At 37.1% G+C, this 26,548-nt stretch overlaps 3 protein-coding genes across 3 annotated transcripts; 2 read left to right on the forward strand and 1 right to left on the reverse strand.

Annotated features, from left to right (window-relative positions):
* Nucleotides 1-306: 306 nt before the first annotated feature.
* Nucleotides 307-8,530, forward strand: LOC131794718 (uncharacterized). Its single transcript, XM_059112261.2, has 8 exons — nucleotides 307-709; nucleotides 1,846-2,130; nucleotides 3,028-3,366; nucleotides 3,882-4,199; nucleotides 4,591-4,722; nucleotides 5,089-6,771; nucleotides 7,339-7,618; nucleotides 8,224-8,530. The coding sequence occupies exons 1-8, from the start codon at nucleotides 652-654 to the stop codon at nucleotides 8,528-8,530; spliced, it is 3,402 nt and encodes a 1,133-aa protein (XP_058968244.2). The 5' UTR covers nucleotides 307-651.
* A 45-nt stretch (nucleotides 8,531-8,575) lies between these two features.
* LOC131794719 (snurportin-1) lies at nucleotides 8,576-15,039 on the reverse strand. The gene is made up of 10 exons (XM_059112262.2): nucleotides 14,830-15,039; nucleotides 12,934-13,014; nucleotides 12,637-12,712; nucleotides 12,443-12,520; nucleotides 12,009-12,113; nucleotides 11,430-11,523; nucleotides 10,940-11,037; nucleotides 10,596-10,673; nucleotides 10,077-10,160; nucleotides 8,576-9,500 (listed from the first exon to the last, which is right to left on the reverse strand). The coding sequence occupies exons 1-10, from the start codon at nucleotides 14,907-14,909 to the stop codon at nucleotides 9,042-9,044; spliced, it is 1,233 nt and encodes a 410-aa protein (XP_058968245.2). The 5' UTR covers nucleotides 14,910-15,039; the 3' UTR covers nucleotides 8,576-9,041.
* A 121-nt stretch (nucleotides 15,040-15,160) lies between these two features.
* Nucleotides 15,161-26,519, forward strand: LOC131794748 (slowpoke-binding protein-like). Its single transcript, XM_059112295.2, has 15 exons — nucleotides 15,161-15,328; nucleotides 15,906-15,976; nucleotides 17,030-17,130; nucleotides 17,769-17,846; nucleotides 18,126-18,277; nucleotides 18,698-18,808; nucleotides 19,575-19,670; nucleotides 19,771-19,856; nucleotides 20,493-20,599; nucleotides 21,186-21,283; nucleotides 21,409-21,462; nucleotides 21,946-22,011; nucleotides 22,152-22,219; nucleotides 23,736-23,810; nucleotides 24,588-26,519. The coding sequence occupies exons 1-15, from the start codon at nucleotides 15,290-15,292 to the stop codon at nucleotides 24,850-24,852; spliced, it is 1,467 nt and encodes a 488-aa protein (XP_058968278.2). The 5' UTR covers nucleotides 15,161-15,289; the 3' UTR covers nucleotides 24,853-26,519.
* Nucleotides 26,520-26,548: the final 29 nt, after the last annotated feature.

Raw genomic sequence — 26,548 nt, forward strand, 5'->3', positions numbered from 1 at the left:
AACCCGCTTGCAAAATATGTCGGTCTCAAGACCAAAGTCTCGATAACCGCGGGCCAATCTACTTCAGACATATGAATAATTGAAAATTTTCCTAAACAAGATAGCGAAAGTGCGAGTTCTCGGAAATTGATCCAGCCATGTTGACCGCGGGCTCATATCATGACAAGCCTCCAGGGTGGGAGGGCAAGGGGAAGGAAAGGAGGAGTTTTTTTGACCTTTTATTCTGACTAAAACGTTTAATGGTTTTGACAGTTTTGTGTCGATTCTGATAAACTTGGTTTTAGTGACAGCTTCTATTTGTCATGACAATTTTGCAGTCCTACGAAGGACCGAAGCAAGTGTGTCGAATAGGGTACCCTCCGGTTGTGATTTACTGTGCTACTTGAAAACCGACGAACCACTTTGAAGGAAGTGATGAAGGAAGTGATCATCCTCCAGAACGTGTTTTCTCGTTTATCTAAGTCGGTAGATTATTCCTATTCCTCTCGCTTGGATTACCTGCGGTTTCACACTTCGGTTGCTCTTAATTCAGTAGGATATTCGACAGAGATTCCTACAATCGTTACCGCCAATAACGGAGATTTGATGCTGCCGTTCGACTTAACAACTTTCACCTTCTTCGAATGAATTTCTTCTCATTAGCCCACGGGAATGGAGGCTTACAGCATGCACTGCATGAATCCTTTTCGTCATGTTGTCCTTTCGACTGGTAGGTAGCGTTTTTCTTATTTATTTGGTTGAACTTTCATTCACGAATAACAACACTGTTGTACAAATATTTTCCGATTTCTGAAGCCGGAATTGGATATTACTATAATTTTTGGCGAGGTAAAATCAAGGACTCTTGGCATTTTCGCTTTCAATTTGTACCGGTCTATTGATTCAAAACAAGCGCAGCTCATATTTGATTTTAAAAAGAACGACACAGCCTTTGCCAAAGCTGCGAGTGATCCTAACGTAGAGGTCATTTCGATAATCAGCATTCGTCGAGTATGCGGAACATGAGTGGAAATGAAATTGAGATCGTAAAAATGGTCAGTTTACCTTGCAAAAGTTACTATACAAAACTAATGATGACGAAGGGAGACTGTTGGACTGAAATAACCGATTAGTTTAGAAACAGATTCAGCTGTCGAAGGGATAATTGAAACACTTCATTACCGTGACACTGCCAGGTAAACAGTCCGAATTGAAGTGTTGTTGGAGCGCATACATGGAAGAAATAATTCTATGGATGATTAACACAGACTAGGAATCTATTACGTGGCAATTGTATTCCCTCCATTGATGTTTTTTATTTTAAACAAGCGCCCATGTTCATGATAGACTTGTTACCAGATTAACTAGTTCTCAGTTGTTACATCAAAGTAAAGGAGACTAGACTAGGTCACGCAACTTTTCAGCAGAGAGTAGTCTTAAGTAAAATATGCAAATATTGGTTAAAGGTAATTGCAGAGGAGGGTCAGAAAGGTTTCAAAGGAGAAAAAGTAAGGAATATCATGATCAACTTAAGAAACAACACAACGACGCGACTGTTGCATTCAGTGTTACTAGAGATTTGCCAGGATTTGAGCTCTATGAGGACGAAAGCGATCGGCCGATTTACCTTGTATATTGTTGCCTAACTCTTATGTGTTTAGATTTAAATTTTACATTGGTTTAGACGGCGTAGTTTTGTCGAAAAGACATTGAAGCTATGGTTTTTTTCTTATTTTTGCTTGACCTACTTCATTTGAATTAGTCGGAATCATTACTAACCCACCGTGACTAAAGAGATGTATGTGGGTTAAATTTGTGTATCCGTACACCGATTTAATTATTTTTTCGCTTTATATTCTTAATAAGGATCACCTTTAGGCACCATCCTGGCGGAAAAACGAGACCTTATGGATCGGTTGGCACTCTTATTAGACAGAAAAATGCGATTAATTCCGAACTGGACACAGTTAGGACGGGAACTGAGAGTTGATGATGCTGTAATTAGCCGATTGGAACAGTACAGTAACCACAGCCCTACCATCCAATTGTTTGATTATCTGGAGGTCAAGCAACCAAACTTAAGCATTCAACAACTTCGAAAAGGATTGACACAGATTAATAGGAATGATCTGAACGTACTGCTCACAAATGGTAACTATGTTCCGTTTCTTGTAACTAATTACCAAGATGCAGTTGTCTTTTACCTCTAATTTTATAATCTATCAAATATTTTTGCTTGCATGCGATGGGTCTGAAGAATTGCTTGACCCAATATGCCCCTGCTAAGTATAATAACTTCGTTCGCATTTTCAAACCTTACGTTCATTACCGTAAGATTATTTGTAAGAGATTTAATACAAGATGAGAGGGTTTTGCTATACGTTGTAGCAGAAGAAGGAAATTATTTTTTGTTCATAAAGTGGTACCAGACAACACTGAAAATTAAACATCCCACGTAGTAAATAGTAAACTTTTCGTAAACATTTTGTCCTGAGCGTCGCAAAAATATTCAAAGGAAATACTTAACACAATTGTCTCAATTTGGCGTTAAAACATGCTCATATGTTTGTCCATGTACATAATCTTTTCGCCAAAGCTTTTGATGGTAGTGATAAAACATGTGCATCAACACCAACTACAACAAAATTGATGACTATCATGGAAGTAATAACAATTTTGATGATAACGATAATGTTAATAATGGTAAGCGCGCTTTTCAAAATAGATAAAGATTCATCTATAGCTGATAAGTATGAACACACCAGTCTACCTACTAAAGATTGCTCTAAAACCTACCTCTTTGGAGGTTTTTTTTAGTCTTATGTAAGAGGAATTTACATTGTGACGGTTTGTCTAGCGCACGATTGACCCTCTTAAAAACACATATCAGTGACATTTCTAAAACTGGCGAAGTGCCACGGCTTTTATAAGAATCTCAATATATTTGAATTCATGGCTGCGTGATGTTCAAATATCGAGTGGACTGATTGTGTAGCGTCTCTTACTTCACATTACACGCCATGACACTGATAACATTTGTTTTAACAGCTGGCTTTGATGACCATGAAGAGGTTCGAGGAGTAATAACATCGGGAGATCCACAAACTCAGACTTCCCTTAAGAAGGAAATTTTCGACAAAATTGCTTTAGCTTTAGATGGGACATCATTGGTTCTCGGAAACTGGTACAGCCTGGCGATAAAATTCGACGTGTCAAGGGAAGAATGTTGGAAGATAGGGGCACCTTCAGTAGAAAGCCCGACTAACCAACTGTTTCAGTATTTGGAAGCTACTTGCCCAAAGATGAAGCTGAAGAAAGTGGTGGACGCCCTTTGTTTGATGACCAGGCATGACTTGCTAGACTTTATAGCTAAACAGAACTTTGAAGGTACGTCATACACTTTACCTGCCACTGATTCGAAATTTGAGATATGATTAGATGCAAAGTAAAGAGATATTTTGTTGTCTTTTTCATTTTTCCGTACCCGGCGTGTTCCCTCCTTGGCATAACTCATTCAAGAAGATAATGCCTCTATAAATTCTTAAGTGTAGGTTACCTTCTCCGGACGTTAATGACAAGCCTTATAACCCTCCCAGTCCTCTGGAAGAGTTTCTTCTTCCAAAAGCGTATGCAGGACATCTAATGTAGTGTCCGTTTCAGACTGCAGTAGGTCTAGGGTGATGCTATTCATACCCGACGCCTCATCGTTCTTCATGCATATCTTTCTTTTGCCGGGGCTTCTATCCTGTCATATCGCGGCGGTGGCGTTACATCCCAGTTCCTGTGTTCATTTACTGTTCAATCATATCTAACATCTTTGTGCAGTTATTAAATTCCAACATTTTTCATCAACTCATGTAGATGATAACCTTCTTGCCACTAATGAGTTTTCTTTATTGCAGATGAAGTGCTACTGAAAGATGTCATGATACCTGGATCGAAGATGCTGCAAACGATGGCGGATAAACTCAACCGTACAATACCTGCCGTTGAGAATTGGAAAAGCCTAGCTTTCAAGTTGGAAATCCCAAACGACGAGATCCGAAAGTTTGAGGGCATGACGAGAGAATCTGAGAGAACAAGTCCAACTATTGAAGTGATGAAATGGGTGGCCGCTAAATTCCCTGACACTTGTTTAACTGATGTTGTAAGGGCATTGGATAAGATCCAACGAAATGACGCAGTTATAATCATAACAGAGGAATTTCCAGATATAGTGGGTGAGTGGAAAAGGGAAGTTACTGTGAAGATTCTCCTTTTAAATCAGCCTGGAATATTCTTTATAGTTGAAAATCGGGTAAAAGATGATCCTCGTGGCCAGAATTATATCTAATGTTCGTTGTTTTAAACACTCCGGCTTTTTTAATTAGCGCTTTTTAAAAACAGGCTGGACATACTAAATTATTGACAAGGAACTTAAAGTTTATAAGTTAAAAGCTTTGGCAACCATAGTTTATGGGGGTGATAACTACTTCCGATAACCTCCCTACTTTTATCCAAAGGATAATGGTATCGCTATCACAAGGCCCCAAAAATATCTATCATCTTTAGTCCACAATTAAATACTTTCTGTGCTACTTTTTGAAATAATGTCGGTTTAATTTTCTCCAGATCAATCCCTGGAACGACTGGATTCTTCACTGCACGATAGCCTCATCAAAGAGATGCCGATTAACGATCCAACAGGCAGGACGTTGTCTTATTGTCGCAAGGGGGAAAGATCTGTTTCACTCTCCAGTAAAGGTAAAACTGTCGCGAATGTTCAATACAGAGATTGAAAGTAGAGAGGTTTTAAAATTCGTGTACAATTGTAGGTCCCTAAATGCCTTCTACAGAATGTACTCGATTTTCAGAAGAGCAAAGAGGTGTTCACCGGGCTTTCAGATGAGCTATTCACCTTTTACAGGCGTTGCGAGAAATATTGTTGTAATTAGTAGCACCGTTAAACCTTTTGCTCATTAAACCTTCAAATCCGTCGTGGTTTTCTTTAAATTTCTATTAACTCGTCAAAACAAGAGTGAGTGCTGTTAATTGTTGCTAGTCACTTTCAATGCCTTATACTACACTGGAGTATATTTAGCATGCCTTTCTTTTATTATCACCTTTCAGTTGCAGAAGACACGATACGAACTGGTCACTGCGGGCTCTTGCCAGAACGAACAAGCCTAGTGGGACGCAGTGAGATTTGTGAAGATATTGTAACCCTATTGACTTCAAACAAATCGGCTGAAATTGTGGCACCACCTGGATACGGAAAAACAACGGTGGTAATCGAGGTCGCTTATAGGATGATCGAAAGAGGAAAGTTTATCGCCTATGTTAAACCCCGTAATGTTACCTGTGTAGAAGATCTGGCAGGCAAAATTATTGAGGCTTTAGGCTTCGTTCACGGAGAAGACGCAGTAACTGAAGTATTTCATCGCATCTGTTACTTTAAGGAGAAGAGTGTGGTGTTGATCATTGAAAACATCGACGACTTAATGCATCTTGAGAATCAAATAAGTGTCAACGAACTCCATCAAGAACTGAAATCCAAAACGTACTGTGCAAAAATGCGTGGAAAATACTCGAAGGATGACTTTTTTACCTTTTTAAAAGACATAGGGCTAATTTCAAACGTTCAACTGATCCTCACATCTCGAGAAACGTACAATTTCCCAATCGAAGTTATTGATTTAGGGCCGCTTAATGACGAAGAATCAGCTGCTCTGTTCACAAAGAGTGACGGTAATCTAGACGATAGCTTGATCAAGGAACTGGTCAGAGTTTGTGGCGGTATTCCTCTGATAATTTGCACTGTGCTCTTCATTCTTAAACGGGAAAATCCGAAAGAGTTTACTGAGAGACTCTCTTCAAGTTCACCTAGTGATCTCGTCAGAGAACTGAACCCAGAATTTATGGCAAATGAAGACCGCATTGATAAGTGTCTGGAAATCTGCTTTAAACGGCTAAGTCAAGAGAACCAGAAGATTCTTGTCATGTTCTCCACATTTCCGTACAGATTCACGCAAGAACAGTTCCAAACAGCATTTGAGTCATCAGTCGGACACGATTTTCAGACACATCTAAATTGCCTGAAGCAAAGCAGCCTCCTTCATTTCGACAGAAAGAGTTGTCAATACTCCCTTCATCCTTTCATAAGGAACTTCTTTTCTTTGATGCCCGACCACAATGAAGCGAAATCAGTCTTCCTTCGTCACTACAGTGATTTGGCCGTTAGCCTTTGCCGTAAATTTTTGAGTAAGGATTCTAAGTGTGCGATTGAACATTACAGAGCTGAGAAGGAAAACATTCGAGAGGCCATGGCGTGGTGTGGAGATGAGCATCCTGAGCTTGAACAAAGCTTAAGGGAGAAGTGCATCAATGCCTTTAATAAGGCCGCCGTATTTCTTGCAAAGATGATGAAAAGGCAGGAGTTCGAGTCGCTCTTCTGCAAGCTCGCGCATCGTTGTCGCTACGACATGCCTCTTTACAGTGCTTGCCTAACGCACATCGGAATGAACATAGTTTTAAGTTGTACATGCACACCTTTCATTTGCTCAAGAGCGTTATATCGTGCCAAGAGTTTGCTGTCAGATGCGAATGACATCCAGTCAGAACGTAATGACGTGAATAACAGCAACCGGGCCCAGTGCTTAAGTAAGCTTGGTTTCTGTTGCGTTCGCGAGGGGCGTGTTGAAGAAGGCTATGTACACCTGGAAGAAGCCTTAAAATTACGACGGGAGAGAGCGGAGAAATCAAACAAAAGGAAAGACGAAGTCATGTTAGCGGCTTGTTTAAACGATTTAGCAGGTTGATAATTTTACAAGATTATTTTTGTTTCATGAACCGAGTTGACAATGCAAATTGGCCACCGTAAAGAGTTTTAGCCTCTAGCTTTGAAAATCTCACAGTAGCCAATGTGCATTATCAACTCAGTTGAAAAAAACAAATTATCATGTTAAACTCCCTCACCGACATAGCACCACAGTGTTAAGAAACTTCCCCCCTCAAGGAATTTTCCAGACTTAACTTTTGAGAGTAAAAAAAAGTGAAATGTCACCTTCACCACGTGTATTCCACAACACCTCAAAGTTTCGAGATGCATTGAAACTTTGCAGAAGCCAAGTATCACCTTTGCTTTCTTCAAATAACATGACTTGTAGGCTGAATGTTTTAAAAGCAGGATCTGATATGAAGCTCGTGTTTGCGCGACGATTTTCATTGTAACTATTATTCGCAAAGTATATACAGTCCTAACTAAAATAGTTCTGCTGCCAGACGAAGTTTTCGCAAGTGGGTATTTGGGAAAACCTAAAGAAATGGGAGATGAGTACAGCAATGTGCCATTTAAGTTTGCGTTTTTCTTTCCTTTTGCAGCTTCTCAAATGGTTCAACGGAACCACTTGCTTGCAATTCAAACAAGACTCGATTCTGTGCTTCCTATTTATAAAGAAAACCTCGGAGATCATCCTTTCACAGCAACAACACTTAACTGGATTGGCAACAGTTACTACGCTTTGGGTGATTACGCCGGCGCCATCAAATACAGCAGCACATCAGTAAACCTCCGACGGCAACTGCTGGGGCAACATCAGGAAACTGCAAAGTCTCTTTACGATCTGGGAGAGGCGTTTAGCGCGAAGGGAGATTACCAAAGGTGAAAGAATACACTGTAACAGTCTTATATTTAATACACATTGAACTGATTCCTTTCTTTTAAAAGTGTGTAGAACAGCACGAAACATTGACTCGAAGGCGGAATTCCAGGACAAAGACTTTCTTAGCATTTCCAACACGTAATTTCTAACTTTGACTGCTACTGTTTGACCTAAAGGAACAATGGAATTTAAGTGTTGGAAAAGTTTTTTTTTTTCTGTGCTTTATCTTTGTACAAATATAAACAGAGATATTTGTTAGAATAAGATATAAAAACCATCATCAATGACTTCAGAATGATGTTGATGGAAACAGCTTACAGTAAATCTGAACTCCGGTTTTGCCCATTTTCTCTTCGATCCTTGAATCCACACGAAAGAAAAATTGGAAGCAATTCTTGTTCAAAGGAAATTCAAATATTTTCACTTATTTAGGTGTACACAGAGCCGAATTTGGCAACAAGAACTTGGATTTCTGCCGTTAACCATGAGCGCCATGTTCTTTGCGCCTGCATGAAGCATGATTTTCCCTTAGGAAATTCACCACAACAAAGACGGCAAGCGTAGTAACGAAAGAGCTTAGTGTTAATTTGCTTCATCTTTTTAGTGCCCTTGATTACCTGAAAGAGGCTGCTAAATTACAAGAGGAAGTATTAGACACACACGACGAGCTGATTCACACATACCAAACCTTGTCGATTGTCTTGCGTTATCTTGGAAGAGAGAAGGAAGCCGAGGAAGAAGTGAAAAAGGCAGAAGAGTGTGCGAAAAATTTGGCTTCTTGGAAAGCCCCTTTAAAGAGAGTTGAGAGCCACGAAGGAGAAAAAGGATGGATGGCTGTTTCAACCATTCCTGATGCACAACCAAGAAGTTCAGCCATTGCTGAAACAAAGCTAAGAAGTTCAACGGTCTGATTTATTACCCCCTGCCCATGATAGACGAAATACATTCAACAATGCTCACAGTATCAGTTATTATATTTTCACTACGACAAGTAAATCAGTCTGCTCAGTCAAGCAGACGGTTGTTTCTTATCGAGCTGAAATGACTTCTTCGTTATAGGAGAGAAAATTGCAGCAGTACTTTTCCGTCATTGTGTTCGCGGGACAAGCAAAGCCCGACGTACATGTAGGGCATATTTGTATTTGCACAAAAAAATAAACTGAATTAAATAAGAAATAGTTCCTGTGTGGAAAAAGACGAAGCAACAAAATGGCCACGTTAAACGATCCATACTAAAACATGAAGTATAACCGTGGGAGGACTGGGGAGGCTCTGGCTTCACTAGACTTGTTTCAGCCACTGAGGAACCGGTTCCTGGTCTCGTCCGTATGTTTAGAAACGATATGATTTGCACTCAAAAGGATCGCCGAGAAAGCCTACTTCATTAATAGTTATGCCTGCAATTAAGAGGTCTTAACGACTTCAAGATATTGTTTCGTCAGTCTGACCCACATCCATATCATGATCGCCTTTCTTACGCCTTCTTCGACGAGAAGTTCTTTTCGAAACTTCCATCTTTTCATTCTTGTCCTCGTGCTGTATATTTTCTTTTGATTCTTCCTCCACCTCCATTCCTGCACCAGTTTCAGAAGCATATTTTCGTCCCTGTTTTCTCTTTGTTTTCAGGGACGACTGAGTGTCCATTTTCTCCTCAAACACACAGTTCTCTCTCGCCAACCTCTTTTCCTCGTCGCTGTCTCGTAACTCCTTGTTCGACTTCAGCAAAGTGAGTTTGTTTACCGCAGGAACCCCTGCCATGAATGTATCTGGCACAGGGAGCCCCAATATTTCAGGAAGCATGTACGGTTTTAACCAGCCAACCAGCGGTGTTCTCCCGCAAGTGTAATGCGTCCTCTTGTGAAAGAACAACAAACCATCGACCTAAAATCATTTTAAAAGCTTTCAATGTCAAACCGATAAAGCATGAGAATGGATAATGAGAGATACCCCTCTTTGCCCGTTCCTTCGTCAAAACTGTTCAGCTTTAAGCTAATTAAGAGGTTGTCATTATTTTAAGACAATGCTACATAAATCATCAACCACTCCACCTCCATGGACTTGTGAGTAATTTTGTACTTATAAATTCTCCATCCTTCCTTGCATATTAGTTTCCATAATTTGACGCATATGTCAAGAAACGAAACCTTGAGCTGATAGGTCAGTCTACTCTCCTTACCTGTTCCCTCCAATATCTATTGTAGTATCGTAAAGAGAAGTTATTTGTCCATCACTTTTATAGGATCAAGTGTAGCACTCTACCGAAGATTGCAGATGTTTTTTTTTTTCAATTCAAATTCATGCCGTGAATGATGCTCTAACACTTGACTACCTTGGAGCAAAAAAAATGTGGGTTAAATGATCTTCTGTGTTTCCCTTTTTGCCAATTTGCTTGAAAATAATTGTGGCAGAAATATTTCCAAGACACTACTCCTGATCAGACGTTATTTTTTCTTTTACCTCATTGACTGACGTGACACTGCTCAAAGCTTCATTAATGGAACTGGCACGACAAGGATGATGATGCAAACTGACAAACCTGTACTGATAAATGATGAGCAGAGACATTTTAATTAAAGTGTGTCTTCCGTGGATTGAGCTCTCATGCATCAAACTCAGGATTTCCTTCTTGACTTTGTTTCTACCAGTTTTCAAAATTTCACCTTGTTTTTTTATTTGTTTTACAGTGCTTTTTCCACCAGAACATGAATAAATAAATGAAAAATATATAAATGTAATTTAACAAAGGCATGGGATCCTCAAAATGGGACTTCATACTCTGATTCTGGCTTAAAATGGAAATTGGAAGTTGGTTTTTGTGGAGAGAGAAAATCCAGTAATCCACACATGAAAGCCTAGACCAAGGTCAAACTCCAGTTTCAAACTCAACCCTCATGTAAAATCAGGTCTGGAATTAAGTTCAAAGCACCGTTCCTACTTTCCCTGAATGGGTGGACCAATAAATTCCAATTCTCTTACTGGGTTGTCACCTGACACTTGTGCCACTAATGGCTCTTCCTGAAGCTTTGTCTGCAGCCAGTAAAACCTAAAATCTGTCTGAAAGATGGAAAAATGATAAAGAAAAACAATGATATTAGTCACCAGGTAATTTGGTTTCATCAAATGAGTTTATAATGTAAATTGGTCACCATAAAGAGTTTCAAAGCTGATGTTTCAAGCATTAGCCCTTTGCTAGCCCTTCATGCATTTCATGATAGGTTGCCAACAGCTTACAAATCAGAGATCGCAAAATTAACTACAAATGGTGACTGTAAAAAATAATGAGCCTTATCAGTAGTAATGCAGAGCTACATGTGCTATACCTCACTGTCATACACAGGATGACCTCTCCAGGTCATAACATCCAACACATGGAATGTGTTTGTGAGTTCATTGAAGATACAGTCCAAGATGGTGTAATCTATGTATAAAACAGATAATTTCCAAGTGTATAAATATATGTACATGTATGTAGTTTTAGGTTTCTGATTAGCAAACCCAGTCTATACAATTACCTCATGTACTTAATATATACTAATACAAGCTTCACATTATTTGATATCAAATGCATTCCTGATTGCAAGAGACTATAAGGCCAGAAAACAAAAGGAAAAGAAAATTAAACTCTTAAAGTTATAGCCTTGACACCTCCACCTCAAAGAGAACTTAAAAGCAAATAACAAGTACATTGAGCAAGGGAAGTACACCATACTTGATGCCCAAAAAGCAAAAAAATTGTGACAGCTACTGATATATTGATGCAGATTATTTACTGTACCATTGTTCTCATAACTTGAATAATGGCTTTTGTACCTCCAGGTTTGAGAGTTTTTGGACTTCCGCCTGGCAGCAATGAGGAAAACTTATTCACTCTGTAGCCACTTTTGGTGTATGCGGCAGTATATCCCTGTATTGTTTACAATACATGGAAAATTAAACTATTACAGGTCACATAACAAAGTTACACACAGTAGTATTTCTTATGAGATGGTAGGCAGTTTTTTTTACAGATATCAACTCCCCAAAATCATTTGTGAACTGAAAATTGTGAGCTACAGTGGACCTCAAATCTTTAATAGGTACAACTCACACCACGTAGAAGAGCTAATGTTTTGAAGCATGTGGTGAAGAAAGCCACATGAAAGCTACTTTAAGTTGTTCATTTTAATTTAACCTTTTAACTCCCATGTGTGACCAAGACAGAATTTCTCCTTACAATAATTTATCAATACAACATCAATCAGACAGGTTATAAGAATAAAGAAAAATATAAGTTTGAGGATTTTCTAGTTGATCCAGTGCCAAATTCTCAGAGCTAGTATCATAAGAATTGTATGGCATACAGTAAGGAGAATTACTAATGAGATCTTGGGTGTCAAAGAGTTAACTTACATTTGCAGCAATAACAAGGTTCCTTTTGCCCACTGGACAAATCACCATCAACCAGTCCTCCTTCAAATCATCAGGGATATCAACAAGCCACTCTGATAACATCAACTAACACAAAGGAGAACAAAAGGGAGGAAAAAAAAGAAATCAATTTACTGTGCAAAAAAATTGATCCTAATCTATACCATGTAGTAAAAAATAATTAAGCTGACAAAGGAAAGAGATAATGAATGACTTTCTTTAACTTCACTATGAGCAAGATATAAAAAACATATTTAGAATGGTCTGAAACTGAATCACTTTTGGTTTCTGAGCAAAATTAGAAGTTTTCAAAGAGTTGAAAAATTTTAATCATAATAGGAGAAAGGTAAAGTGTATCATACTTTTAAAGAGATCTTAACTTGAGATGTTAACAGTTTTAAGTGTAGTAGCCACACCTGATATGCATAAGGATTAAACTTCTTTTTATGCCTTCTCCTACCATTCTTGTCACTCTCCTCAATAAACTCCATCTCCTACAGTGTGCAACCATTTCCAAAACTTACAGTGAATGGCAGATAAAATAATCAATAAAACAAATGACAAAGAAATGGATAAGACTGAGATGAATAACAATTCAAAGAATATTTACCTCTATCTCAACATCTTCAATTTCTAAAGATCCTTCCACCAGTTTTCTTGCATAGTTAACATAATCTCGCCTGTGTCTGAGAATAGACAGTACAAAATCACATACGGTTGAAAATATAGTACAATACACTACATTACCAATACATTTTCCCACATCAACTGATTACATGAAGTCAATATAACTTGGAAATGATGTGAAGATGCATGAAAAGATAGTCGATTAAAGAAAAGCATAACTTTACTATCACAGCATGTATAGTGTATGATTTCGGTCATTTTCCATAGAGACATAACATACCTTTTCTGCTCCTCCAACATTCTTTTTCTACGTAAAAACTGATCTGGGGTGTTGCTGGGCTTCATTTTATACTGCGTCATCCTGATGGCAAGTACATGTAGTCAGTTCTTACTATTACAACAACTCAGATATGATAAACATTCAGGAACATTTTCTTTAGTCATAGCAGCAACAACATAAATCTACATGCACGTATACAAGACATGTTCTCAGTTAACCACAGTATCAACATTATAGTGGCTCAAAACAAAGAATAATGAAAAACCACTATTTTTAAAATTCTATGGCACCAAACAGTTTCTATGGTCATTCTTTTACCTCATGAATATTTCAGTGCAGATTGTGGACCCACCATATTGTGGTTGATTAATATAGCTGTTGTGTCATTGTGTTCCTGGCTATCTTACAAATTCCCCTTTACGTAGATGCAAAAGTAGCCTTTAAGTCACTGTGTTACTTTTTATTTATTTATTTTTTTTACAACATAATACTTACATTAACTACATTAAGGTTCCTTTCATGGGGCTCTCTACATACATTGCATTACACTACTTACAGTATTCTTAAGATACAATTAATATTTAAGCTACTTACATTGTTCTACTTACACTATGTACAATGTGATAATGCACACATATTTAGAGGAACATCATTTACACACAAAAAAAAAGAGAAACTCATTCACAAAAAATTAACAGCTACGAAAGACAAAAAGGCTAAATTGTGGGTGGGATTGATAAGAGTAAGAGCTTGAAAAAAAAACCCAAAAGTAAAGTGTTTAGCAAAAATTGATTTTCAGAGGCTTAAAATCAGCATAAGGAGAGTAAGAGATAGCCTGCGAGCAGCCTCACATTTGGAGCCTGCCTGCAAACTATATAGCAATCATAGTGCATGAGGTATTTTGTCCCACTTCCGTTGAAATTTATTCTGTGAATCAGTCATGATAGATAATTGTTTTTCAATTTCTAAATTATATTTCAGCTTTTGCACATATTCTCTGATAGATGGAGATATGTTCTTAAATTTACAGCAATAAATATAATACCTTGTGAGGAGCAAACAATGGCTTACTAAAATATCATCTTTCTCTCCGGCTAAAACCTAAACACTCATAGATATCCAAAATGTGTGAGGCTGATATCAAATGAAATGAAAGGAAAAAACAATGAACCCTACTGAGCATTCCCAGAAAAGATGGATTAATGTTTCCTTGTCTGTTTTGCACAAATAACAGAGAGCAGTCTCCAAAATTCCTATTTTAGATAGAAAGGAGTCACTGTGTTACCAGCTTTCTGAGGATTTCCCCTTATACCAGCTCAAATGTAGCAACTAAGTTAATGTTTTACTAAGTGAGAATCTCCTTTTACACTGATGCAGAGGTAGCCATTAAGTCAATGTATTAGAGGCTTTATCATAGTCGGTAATAATACAACATCCAACAAACTTTATAGTGACTTCATGAAACGTTTATGTTTGGATGAACAAAATTATAAATTACATGTTTACATTAACACAAACACCCACTGCTGAACTTCAAGCCTAGAGAATAGCTTACTGGTAATTCCCTAGGAAAATTATGGTGTACTGTTTCATTTAGGGGATCTCTTTGAGGGTGCAGGGGGGGGGGGAGAGGGCAGGGGACAGTGGTGGGGTATAGGGACTAGGGGGAACTCTCTACATATTACCCTGGATGTGGAGAGCCAAGTTCTATGCTGATGGTATTTCAAGGATACAAATGTCTGAGATAAGCTCTTAAAGTCTCGTTTTTGCAAATGGGGCAGGGAGTTTTTCGATTCTCACACACCCAAACCCCCTAGACGAATTTTAAGGTATTTATGACGATAGACTTTAACTTGGAAGGAACAGGATACTCAAGTTGTGCTGAATTCTGCTTACCTCGGATGAGGCGCTGCGGTGTCGTTTGGGTCAGAGGAAACGGTGAAACTGGCCGCAAATGATTCAGAAAGACCCTCCATTTTGACACAAAAAGGAGCGAACTTTAGCCGTTCAGTTCAGAAGAACCAAAGAAAGATTTAATTCCTCAATATCTAATTATCAAGCCTTTTCACAAACGATTTTCATCTCGTATACAGTTGTTCGAAATTTCCCTCTCTTCTTATGAGCCCTCGATTTACTAACAGTATGCAATGAGTGTAACAGCAGTGAAGATTCCCCCGGAAGTCCCGAACACGTGACATTCATATGACGTACAAACGCCTGGCGGATTTTGACTGTGATGAAAGTCAGTTAAAACTTGTTCATCTGGAATTATGCTTTATATTGCTTAAAAACGAAATGGCCTCAATCATGCACTTATAGGGTGACTCATTTAACAAGTGTAGTACCTGGCTACGAAATGGGATCGTTTGCGGATTACATGGGAGATCATATTTGGGTACGTGTTAATGCACGTCTTGTGAAACTACATGTACTGCACAAGGAGCAATAACAATGGATCAGCGTATGAATGCAAATATTTTTTCAATAGGAAAATTTTCGTAATCAAGGGCGCTTTTAAACTTAAATTAAGGTATAACGACGCATCGTTAACAATAAGTGATTAAATGCACATTTTTTTCTTGTGCATTACTAGAAATGTCACATTGATGAAACAATTCGAGCGTATATTTGCAGAAGTATATGGTGCAAATCGAAACAGAAAAAATTTAATTATGACGGAAGAAAGATCACATTTACAAACAAGCAAAGAGATCAAGAATTTGGAAAGTGCTGTACAAATCAAAGCAAGGTGATGAGACTTTTAACAGCTGAAATTAAAAAGGGGAAATAGTGCATATGACTATGAATTTGTGTGTTGCTTCTAATACAGTCAGTTGTATGATATTGTGAACGTAAGACTGCACCTTCTGTCATAAAAATTTGTTTTTTAGAACACTGAGTGAATTCAGTCAGGAAAAATATCATACACTGCTCATTGATTGGCTGACTGTTGGTGTAATTTGTCTTTTTAGATTCCTATCCTGATTGCTCTTGGCATTGCATTCCTGTTAATCATCATAGTTTGGATTCTCTGTAAACGCAGGTTGGTTCTTTGATTGTTTTATTGTTATTTCAGTAATTATTATTGTTGATGATGTTGTGGTTCAATTTTATCCTTGGTTCAAATTTAATTTTTCTTTGTTTCAAACTCATTATCATACGTTACAATACCCAAAAACAAAAGAAAAGAAAATTTGAACCAATGATAAAATTGAACCCCACCATTGATGTTATTGTAATAGTCGTTAATTGCTCTCTAAAGCATAAGATAGGATGTGGTTCTCATTAAACAGGGTTCCAAACTCTTTTTTTCCCATTTAGTGGTCATCTGGTTACCTAACATCATAAAAAAGGAGCCTGAATTGAAATTTCAGGTGCCAGCAAAATAATATCAGAAAAAGAAAAAGGCAATTTGTTTATTACTTTATAATGTGCTTGATGGCTGGCCATACCAGTTATTTTATGGCCTATATATGGCTGGTATAAAAGGAAAAAAATCAAGGAGAAAGTTATGGAGCATAAGTAACATTTTATAAAAAATCTCATATCTCTTTGACTTCAGACCATGCAAACTAAGTCATAAAAAATTAAAACTTCAACACAGGTTGGAAAATTGGTGATTACAGTTACATATTAATTTGCCAAAATTTTTTAGGTCACCATGGGTGACCAAAGCAGATGCTGCTTGGAGGGCTGTGAAGAAATATATTCCTCAGCCAAATGACGATGTTTAAACACCTTAAAGCCAAAGGGCTAATGAAGAGCTCTAACTAAGGGATAATGCTCCAAACATCAGCTTTAGAGGCTCTATTTGGTGGCCAGTTAACATTATTTATCAGCTCAGTTGATAAAACCAAATTACATTTGTGTAGTTTGTGTAGTTTGTAAGAACCACTTGCATTCAGTGGACAGTGTTAGCATTGCCAAGCGGTTTGAAATTTCTAAGAATTTTAAGTTAAAAACCCCAGAATAATTTACATGACTGTACTTCACACTAGTCATGCACCAAAGGGTGAAAAATGTTTTGGTCAATGGATCTTCAAATGAATAAGTCTGTAATTTGGTGACTGATAAGTTCATTTTTGTATGGTTCAAGGAGATGGAATCGCTATGTGAGCCAGATTGGCATAGAAGAGGATAGATCATTAATTGAGAAATGGGATGAAGAGAAAAGACTTCAGAAGAGTGTAGAAAGAGGTACAAGAACTGTGTTTAATTTATGAAAATAATAAACAAAATGATTAAATTTTATGCATGTCAATGTTTTAAAATAATGTTTACTTTGAGTCAAGTCAGCCTGCCAAATGCAGCAGTGAAACCTGACCAAAGACATGGATTGAGATTTCTATGATAAGATTTTGATCAAATGTGTAGCCTGTTTATATGTGGTATTTCTTTTTAACCCTTTAAACTCCCAGAGGTGATTAACATGTAACATCTCCGGGTAATATCCTTTCATTGTCTAGCAAACAGGTAATGAGAATACTCACACTTATCAGGTAGAGGTTGTTCTCTTGATCTAACACCAAATTCTTGTAACTAATTTAAAAGGGAATTTATAACAGCTAGAGGGGAGAATTAACAATCAAATGCTGGAAGTTTAAGGGTTGATATTATTAGTTTAACTATTCTTTTTTGGTATATTTTATATGAATTTCAGCCACAATATAAAGAATATTTTTTACTTTTTTGTGTAGTATTAGCTTATAGGTTTAATTTGTTTTTAATTACAGTGTAGAAAATGTTTGCTAAGTGAAAGTTAGGGAACTAACTAATGTTTATGATTTCCTGTTTAATCCAAAAAGGCCAATGAGTTTTTAAACTTGATATTACAGATGCAGTGTTGCTGAACTGTTATTACTATTTAAAGGATTCCAAAAAGTACAGTTTTATTGATCATCTACCAGATATGGGTAAGAAACTGAAGAGTTTTCATCTCTGTAAATTAAGTTTATAAAAACTGTTAGTACTAGTATACTGGGGATGATAAATACTGAAAGAAATTGGATAAATAAGAGACCAATGTTTAAGTGATAAACAATAAAAATATGGTTAACTTTACTAGCCATACAATTTAACAGCTTGTATTCAACATAGGAAGTTTTAAGTACTTTAAGCACTTAAAGGATTGTTCAGGGTGGAGTTGTCTCCAACAGCTGTTTCACTCCTTCATATCCTTGACAATTCCACAGGTAGCAGAGTAAATAAACAATGGTTCCTTGTAAAGGACAGTAAACAAGCCATAAATGCAGTGTTAACAATGACACCTTGGAGCTCACAAACTGTGATTGACTTTACCAAGGCCACAAAGAAAACTTTGAAAGAGCTGTTCTCGCTGTTGCAGGTTTGTATTTTATTCAAATCAAGGCATCCATGTATAGTTACAACTGGCCAAGCAAATCATATATAAATTTTTTAAGAGTTCATTTGTATTGCATTTTAATCTCAAGCTTTTCAATGGCAATTAAAATTCAAGGAAGTTGCTTTGATTTGCTGCTAAAAAACTTTGATCACTTCCATCAGTGATACCTTATTTGCCTCCAAGTAGAAAACTCAGATTCCACAGAGGAGAAACATTTATTACTTTTTAGTTCTAGTTACAGTAAAGAAGTTCTTTAAAGGACAGCCACAATACTTTAATTATCAATGATAAACTTAACATAATACTGTATATGTGCTTCAATCTGCAGCTTTGTACATGTGACTTGTGCGTTTGCACTTCTACTTTGCTAACATGTTTTTGGATGTTACTTTCTTTCAACAGTTTCCCTACCTCTTTCCATTGATGGATATTGATTTTGTATTTAGTCACAACCTAGTGATGTTCATCCATCCTTACAGATCTGCTGGATCACTAAAAGATCTTATATATGGGGTATGTGGGTAATGAGACAGTGTAACTTTATTACCATGATGCACATATATTTTTTTAATGTTTAGTTGGTTGATGTCACAAGCTCATTCTTGGCCATGGTATTTTTATAAGAATTTTTTTGTCTTTAACTTTTTGATGTTTCAAAACTTCTCCACCCCTGACCTCCAAAACTTAAAATCACATCTTAATGAATTCAGTTTGTACTATATTTTAAATCAAATTTGGTAAAGAACTTTCCACTCTCTGTTGACCTTTTGCCTTTGCTTTTTTCCCCCATACAAGCAGGAGAAGCATAATGGAACTGGAAGCAGCCATAGGGCATGGGGCAAAAGTGAGCAAAAAAAGTGACGAGCTGGGAGAGGAAGAAAAGAAAGGAAAGTTGTCCGGCCTCCTGCTCTTCCCTTTTTTTTACCTCACTCTCACCTTATGCCCTCATGGAGCAGATGGTTCGCTCATGCTTTATCACCTTGAATAAAAGGAGACAGTGTAACTCTACAATGTGCAAGTTGACTTTGAAAATACAAAGCTGATTGCTAAAGGGAATAACTACACTGTAGGTGGGAACAGAAAATGTTTTAATCCCATTACAACATCTGATTAGGAATGTTAAAGGAGCTCAATCATTATCTTTTAGCTTAGTGATTTTGTCTGGTTTTTCTGTGTTTAGTTTTGTTTTTAGTTTCTGTGTTTAGTTTTGTTTTTAGTTTCTGTGTTTAGTTTAGTTTTCATGCATCATTGTTACTTAAAATTCATATTTTACTTTCAGTCTCGTCCTCAGTCGTCTTGGGTTGAAAAGTACCAAGCGAGGGGAAAAGCTCTTTCACTCACACAAATTCGTAATTTTGGGCGACAAGTCTTAGAGGTAAAAGTCAGGCTGCTGCAAAGCGCCGTTTTGTGTTTGTTTGCCGAGGCCAGCTCCCAAGTTTTATTACTTTACATGTTGACTTTTCACTTATGAATAGGCGCTGGTTTATCTGAGAGATAAAGGCTTCCCAACATGTGGTCATGTTCACTCTGGAAATGTCTTTATAATCAATGGAACAGCTAAGTAAGTCAACGAAGGTTCTTCACAAGTACATTATGGCGTAAATTTTCCAAACTGATTCACTGATATTTCAGGCAGAAACTTTCCAGCTTTCCACAGAAAAAAAAAATTAATTATATCATATTACAAAGGTCTTCATTGTTCTTTTAACCCTGCACACCCTGACATCAGTATGCATATTCCCCATACTGTTCTTTATACAATTCCTATGGTACTGACAAGGAGAATTTGTTTACCAATCAAAAGCTTCTATCGCTGATGATCATTTCCTTTATTCTCGTGACCTTAATGTATGATTCAGAGGTGATACTGTAAGGAGAAATTAGATGCTGGTCACTCTTAGGGTTTAAAGGGTGAATTATTGAAATGAATTACTTTTGTCAATGTTTGATTGTACAATCTCTCTTTTTTGTACAAGTTGCCTACTTGTACTGTAGCACTTCAGCAGGCGGTCACGTCTGTACACTTTCTTGTTTACTTAGCGTTGGGTTTTTTTTGGTAACACCAACGTGTTTACATGCAAGAGGGAAGCATTGAACTGTGTATTGTGTAAAATTAGAGTGGCACATGCAAATTTATCAAAATCTTGACCGTGCATTGTCAAGTAAGTCAACGTTTACTTGCCTTTTCTCTTTGTAGGCTCTCTGGCTTTGAAAATTCTATGTTTGGCTGGAAATCAAGGCTTTATCCCACCATTAAAAAGCTTATCAAAAACAGAGACGATGATATTGAAGTTATTCAGTTTGGTAAGGATGCACTACTGGTTTTGAAGAATTCAGTATACTCTAATATTAAGTAGATTATGAGCAGCTCCGAAAAGGTTCTCAGGTCCCTCACAAACTCCATGCACCCACGCACACTTTTCTCCTGGTCTCGAGTCTTGTGGTTTTCACCACTTGTGCAGCAGCACTGATTAGAACCTTATTTTAGGCTGGGTATTTGTGTTTTGCTGAGTTTGCAAGGTGGAAGTTAACAATTTGCCAATGAATTGAAGAGCATTTTTAAATTGGTTATTTAAAGTAATCCAAGATTGAATGGTTGTTGCTTCATTAAGAAGTTTTGGTTGATTTAGAAAACTCGCACTATCTTTTCGGACAAATATCTGACGAAAAACTAAAGCTAGGACTTGTGGATTAAGCAAGTTTTCCTCCTCTTCACACAATTTAAACTTATCTTCTCTGGGTCTTGGTGGTTCACTCTGGTGTTTCCTTTTTTTCTGTTTGGTCGTTGTGTTTGCACTTTATTCTGTCTTACGACACCTCTTCCACCCCCTTATATTCTAAAATGATTTTCGCCTTTATAAACGCTATTACTCGTATACTTGCTGCACAGGACACTTGCTGTATGAAATGCTGGCCGGGTGGGAGTTGACCACAGCAGAACCAAGGAGAGAACAGCTAAAAAACTTTAAAAACACCCCAGTTGTGGAGGTTTGTAACTAATTTTTCCAGCATAGAGATTGAACCTTTTACTGATGAGATAATTTTCATTCTCACGAAATGATATGAATGTACTTTTAGAAAACCCAATGACACTGTCTTCAATCTTTTTCCAGGTTATCAATTTTTTATTCTTTAATGAGAGCGAAATGTATCCAACCTTGGATGAGGTAAGTATGAATCTTGTTCTATGATGGTCTCCTGTTGTTGATGCCGGCATGCAAGATGCACTGAAAACACTAGGGAATTCTAATTTTAATTCATGAGATACTTTGCTACCGCTGATCCTTACACGTATCATGGGAAAACATTTCAAAAGGTGAATGGTTTGGGTATGTCTTACACAATTATTGCTCACTACTAGAGGGCTTTTGGGTGGAGGCTTGATAAACTAGCAATAAGTAATCAGAGTGACCAATCCAAGGAAAGCTAAATATCGCAAGGAGCCAATGAGAACGCAAGTTAATAATATTACCAGGCTGAAGCAGGGGAAGATAGGAGTGATATTTATCGGTGGTGTGATAAGAGATATTTGGACCAATCAAAGAAACTCTTTTTTTTTTTTTTTCATTTAGCAAAACCAAAACAATAGAGGATTACTTTGCATACTAAATTTGATTTTTTTCAATTTTCATTTTTCTTTCTTTTTTTAGCTTTTAGCTCATTCATTCTTCCAAGGAGGTGATGTCAGTGGACTTAAAAAGTTTAACCCTGGTCCAGTGAGTGGCATTTTCTTTTCTCTTTTCATGTCTGACTAGTTCCCATTCGTCTTTTTCCATGCACTGTAACATGCCTTATTCTCACATTGAAATACATTGAAATACCTAGTGTTGTAAATTGAACTTTTCTCTTTGTTCAGATCCGATTTAGTTCAAATGTGAAACAACTCCTTAAACTATATAGGAATGATGGCGAAGAAAGACAAAGGTACAACTGAAATTATTGAACAGTTTTATGCCATTGTAATAAACTATTTAATATTGAAATCTTCTCGAATTAAAAGAGAAATTAACGTCTTTAGATATAAAAGCTTATTATTCGTTCATTTGTTCCTTTTTTCCTTTCTTTTTCTTTCCTAAGTTTATTCGTTCCATAGCTCGCGGGTTCCTCTTCTTCCCTTGTCAATTTGCTTGCATCTCCTTAAAATTCTCACTGTACCTCAAAGATGATTACATTTTTAACTCGTGAATTGCGCGCATGCGCAAGAGCGAGTTGTAGATACGATGTGGGGAATGACACTCGTTCGCTCGCTTGGTCGATTCCTGTAAACTTTTTTTCGATTTTAGGCTTTTGAGTGCATTTGATAGTTTTTGGCGAGCAATAAACAAACGAAATTGCGACCTTTGTTGCTAAGAATAGTGGTGGGGTGACAAAGAAGCCAATGATAATCTTAAAATAATTTTTTTTTTCGTTTTAGTTTCAACAAGCGGCGCAAGGATTCAAACTGAAATAACAGAATAACCTTCGTTTTTCATAAAATTGTAATTTATAATCCTTGAACTTGAAAACAATCCGAACATTCATTGAAAATATCACTTACAGCGAAGCGCTCGGAGTTTACAGATGTTCAAAAGCTTTTTCTGTTACGGCGTGAGATTGAGGACAAAATCGATCATTATGTTTCGTATCGTGTGTTTTTTCCTGTGAGAAACAACGGAAGATGCCGGCGACTAACGAAATTACAAGTTAACACGAAAATCAAATAACACCTAAGCAAACAATTTTAGCTACCGATTTCCAGTAATTTTTTAAAGAACAATTTTCTTTTAAGTTTCAAGACAATTTAAAGATTCAAAATACATATCACGTACTGAAATGCGAAAGTTATACACCACAAAATTGATAAATAGGGCTGAAATGAAATTCTATCTTGTTATTGATTATACGTTGCCTAGCACGTGACTAAAATCTACCCAGGCGGAGATCCAAAATGACGGTGGCGGTTTTATTTTAGTTATATCACTCAAAACTCCTTCCCGTTTGTCTCATTTGATAAAGAGGGAATCGTTAATGTTTTCATTAAGAAAGTATTGCCTTGATTTTCTAATATTTACAATGATAGACAGTAAATTTCACTTTTCACGCTCATTTACTTTCAACCTTTTCTTTTGAACCAGAAACAGAAATGATAAACGTTTAAAACACATGACATTATCCACCCTTGTCAAATGCAATAGCATGATCATTTCAACTGTAATGCCTTCTTATCCCAACGTTACTTTGTTTCTTTGCTACGTTAGCGAACACTGAACTACTGCTCGTACTCTAGATATGACAATCAACCACAAAATTCCCTAAACCTGATAACATTAAACATAATCCAAAAAATCATGTGTCAATTCACGAGTTTGCTCACAGAGTACTTTGATATCTTACAAAGTTAGTTGTTGTTATTTTGTTTGGTTTTGTTTTTGTGACTTCTTTTTTCCCCTTCATTTGAAAGGAAACGAAAAATGTCCTCGAGGAAATCAAAACAAGACGACAGCAAAGCAGTTAAGAAGGAGAAGAGTTCTTCCAAGTGAGTTATGCATTGTAATCCTGTTTAAGATGCGAACGTCTTACTGATGACCTTAGGAAGGAGGCATCTTTAGGTCTTAGAGCATACGTGATTGTCACCGCCGAGTTACCATTGAAGTTAAGAGACTTATTGATATGCACAGTAGATGTATTTGGCTGGAACATGTTGTACTGACTGAAGTGAAGTTATCTTGCTACAAATTTTGGCGAAACTCCTAATCTGTCACCGTACAACGTGCTGATGTTATGAGTGTATCAGGAATGGTTGGTGTCGTAGTATCACAAAATAGCAAGTATAATTATGAAACCATGATATATAAACAATGGTAGAGGTTGAGTCTGCCAAGTGTCCCTTCTAGCCGGAGCTAATCCCGTTTCCTGGGATGTGAAGTCATGAGGAGTGTTGCTCCTTCTCCTGAAAAGTATGCCGGGTTACCCCCCCTCCCCCACCCCTACTTAGTATTTAATCTGGTTCCCCTGGTTATTTTCCAGTACCCATATATACCCATTTACAGTACCCAATTCATAATGACCCAGCACTTGGACCTGATGTCTAGCGCGTTAACCGTTTAGTCGTCCACCAGAAAGAGGACTGCAGAGGCTGAAGTCAGGACTGTGAACTTTAAATGGGAGCAAGCCTCGCGGTGTGTCCTATAGGAATAGAGAAAACTTTTTCCTGTCCCATGCACCACTTAGTGTTTGATGATAGATGAGAAAAAATTATTCTCCTTCATCTCACTTTCAAATCACGTTGTAACTGTTGTTTTTCTATTTTCAGATCAAAAGCCAAACGCACGTCTGTGGACGAAAAAAGGGTTCCGTCCGTTCAGTTCCTGGCCACTTATCCGCCGAAACCACCTCCACCTCCTGTCCCAAGTGAAGTTCCACCCCCTCCTCGGTTAAAACGTCCATCAGTGCCTGTAGAAAAAGCTGCACCAAGACCTCCGAGCAGTTCTGGCCGAGGAGCACTCCTGAGTCAAATCCAAAAGGGTGCAAGGCTTAAAGCGACAAAAACGAACGACAGAAGCGCCCCGCGAGTATGAGCGGCAGCTGCTGATTTTAGCCCAGTATTGAATGATGCAGCACATAAGTTAATCCTGTACATGACAATGATGCCATATTAGACGTGCTAATAAGTGCAAGGTCTACTCGTGCAGGAGGTGAAATTGACGGACAAAAGATACTTTGAGTAGATCTATTTTTAATGTCGTAGAGTATTGCTATTATCATCGTATTTCTCATTGTTGCTATTTTTTCTCAAATTCATTTTGATCGGTCGTGCCGGATTTTAAGAGATTATAGGGAACTTTCAAGATCCGTCTTAGATGGTTGATCTGTAGAATGACAGCAGCTAGAGTTTATTAGAACTCATTATTACTCGAAATTACTCGAAAATTTCATAGAAAGATTTTGGCAAGCATTTCAAATTTAATATATAATTTCAAATTAATAAATTATTAGCCGATCACAGCCTCAGCTGTTCTAACATGAATAGCGAGATCGTAAATCTTATCTGTCACAAACGTGAACCTAGAAAAGGAAGAGTTCTTTCATTTGTTCCGTTGCGTTATTGCGCGTAATTGTTCTTTCCCATCAGCTCAAGTGTTTGATCACGTCACGCAGCGTGTGTCTGTGTGACAAGGTTAAACAACGGCTGTACGGAGACTAGTTGGGTAGTGTTTACTAAATGCCTTTTTTTTTTTTAAATTCAGTTACTCTTTTATCTCTTTTGCTAACCTTATCCAAAGAAATTAAGAAACAATTATGAAATACGATAAATTTAATGATAGAGAGAGAAAGAGTAAAGATTATCAGTTTTTTTTTGTATTGTGAGATTTAGAAGATATTTATTTGCTATGTTTAAAAGCTTCGAGTCGCTATTTAATTTATTACATCCTAAAAGTAGATTACAAGTAGATTTATGCAATATAGCGTTATTGATGCGTGACGTAATAATTTACTAGGAAAATGGAATTTGAAGCCTTTGTTACTTCCCTTGCTATGCTAAGTTATTCGCTTTTCTCGTATAGAAAGATCTTTTGCAGTTATTATTTTTTTAAAAGAAGAGGAAAAAGGAATACTGAATTGGTTTAACAATAGTTTTTACATGTTTTTATAATCTTCAAATTATCAGTATTAACAAATTCTTTGATATGCAATAGGATGAGCTTTAAAATAAAACTTGTTAGGATCGAATCATTCTCATAACTGACCCTCTCGTGTACTGCAATAAAATAACGGAAAAAAGATAATATTTTTCTGATGCTTCAATTTTTGTACGGTTTTATCCTTCTACGTCATTAGAGTGTTACCAAAAATGTTTTAGAGAAGTTACTATATTTGCTGACAGATAAGGAACAAACGTGTCTTCCAGATCTGAGGCAGTATGTTATTACAAGAAAGAAAAATTTTCGAAATTAAGCAGGGATGAACGGACTCCAAAGAATATACTCGAAGGGTATTTATTACGCTTTGCCATTACTAATTATTTTACGACTGTCAAGATCTTAAGCTATCAACTGAAGAAAATATATTCGACACAGTGATAATTATTTTGTCTAATTTTACACTTCAATTTACACAAAATCGTTAAAAACATATTACAGAGAGAAGGGCCACTGCTTTTTCATGAATCAGTATCCACTCTGATTTAAATTAAACGAAAACAGACAAGCATAGATCATAGAGAATGGAGAGCAGAAATAATAAGCCTTGCATATTTTTTTTCATTAAATTGAA

Source organism: Pocillopora verrucosa, chromosome 4, assembly GCF_036669915.1.
Source record: "Pocillopora verrucosa isolate sample1 chromosome 4, ASM3666991v2, whole genome shotgun sequence".
Lineage (NCBI taxonomy): Eukaryota > Metazoa > Cnidaria > Anthozoa > Scleractinia > Pocilloporidae > Pocillopora > Pocillopora verrucosa.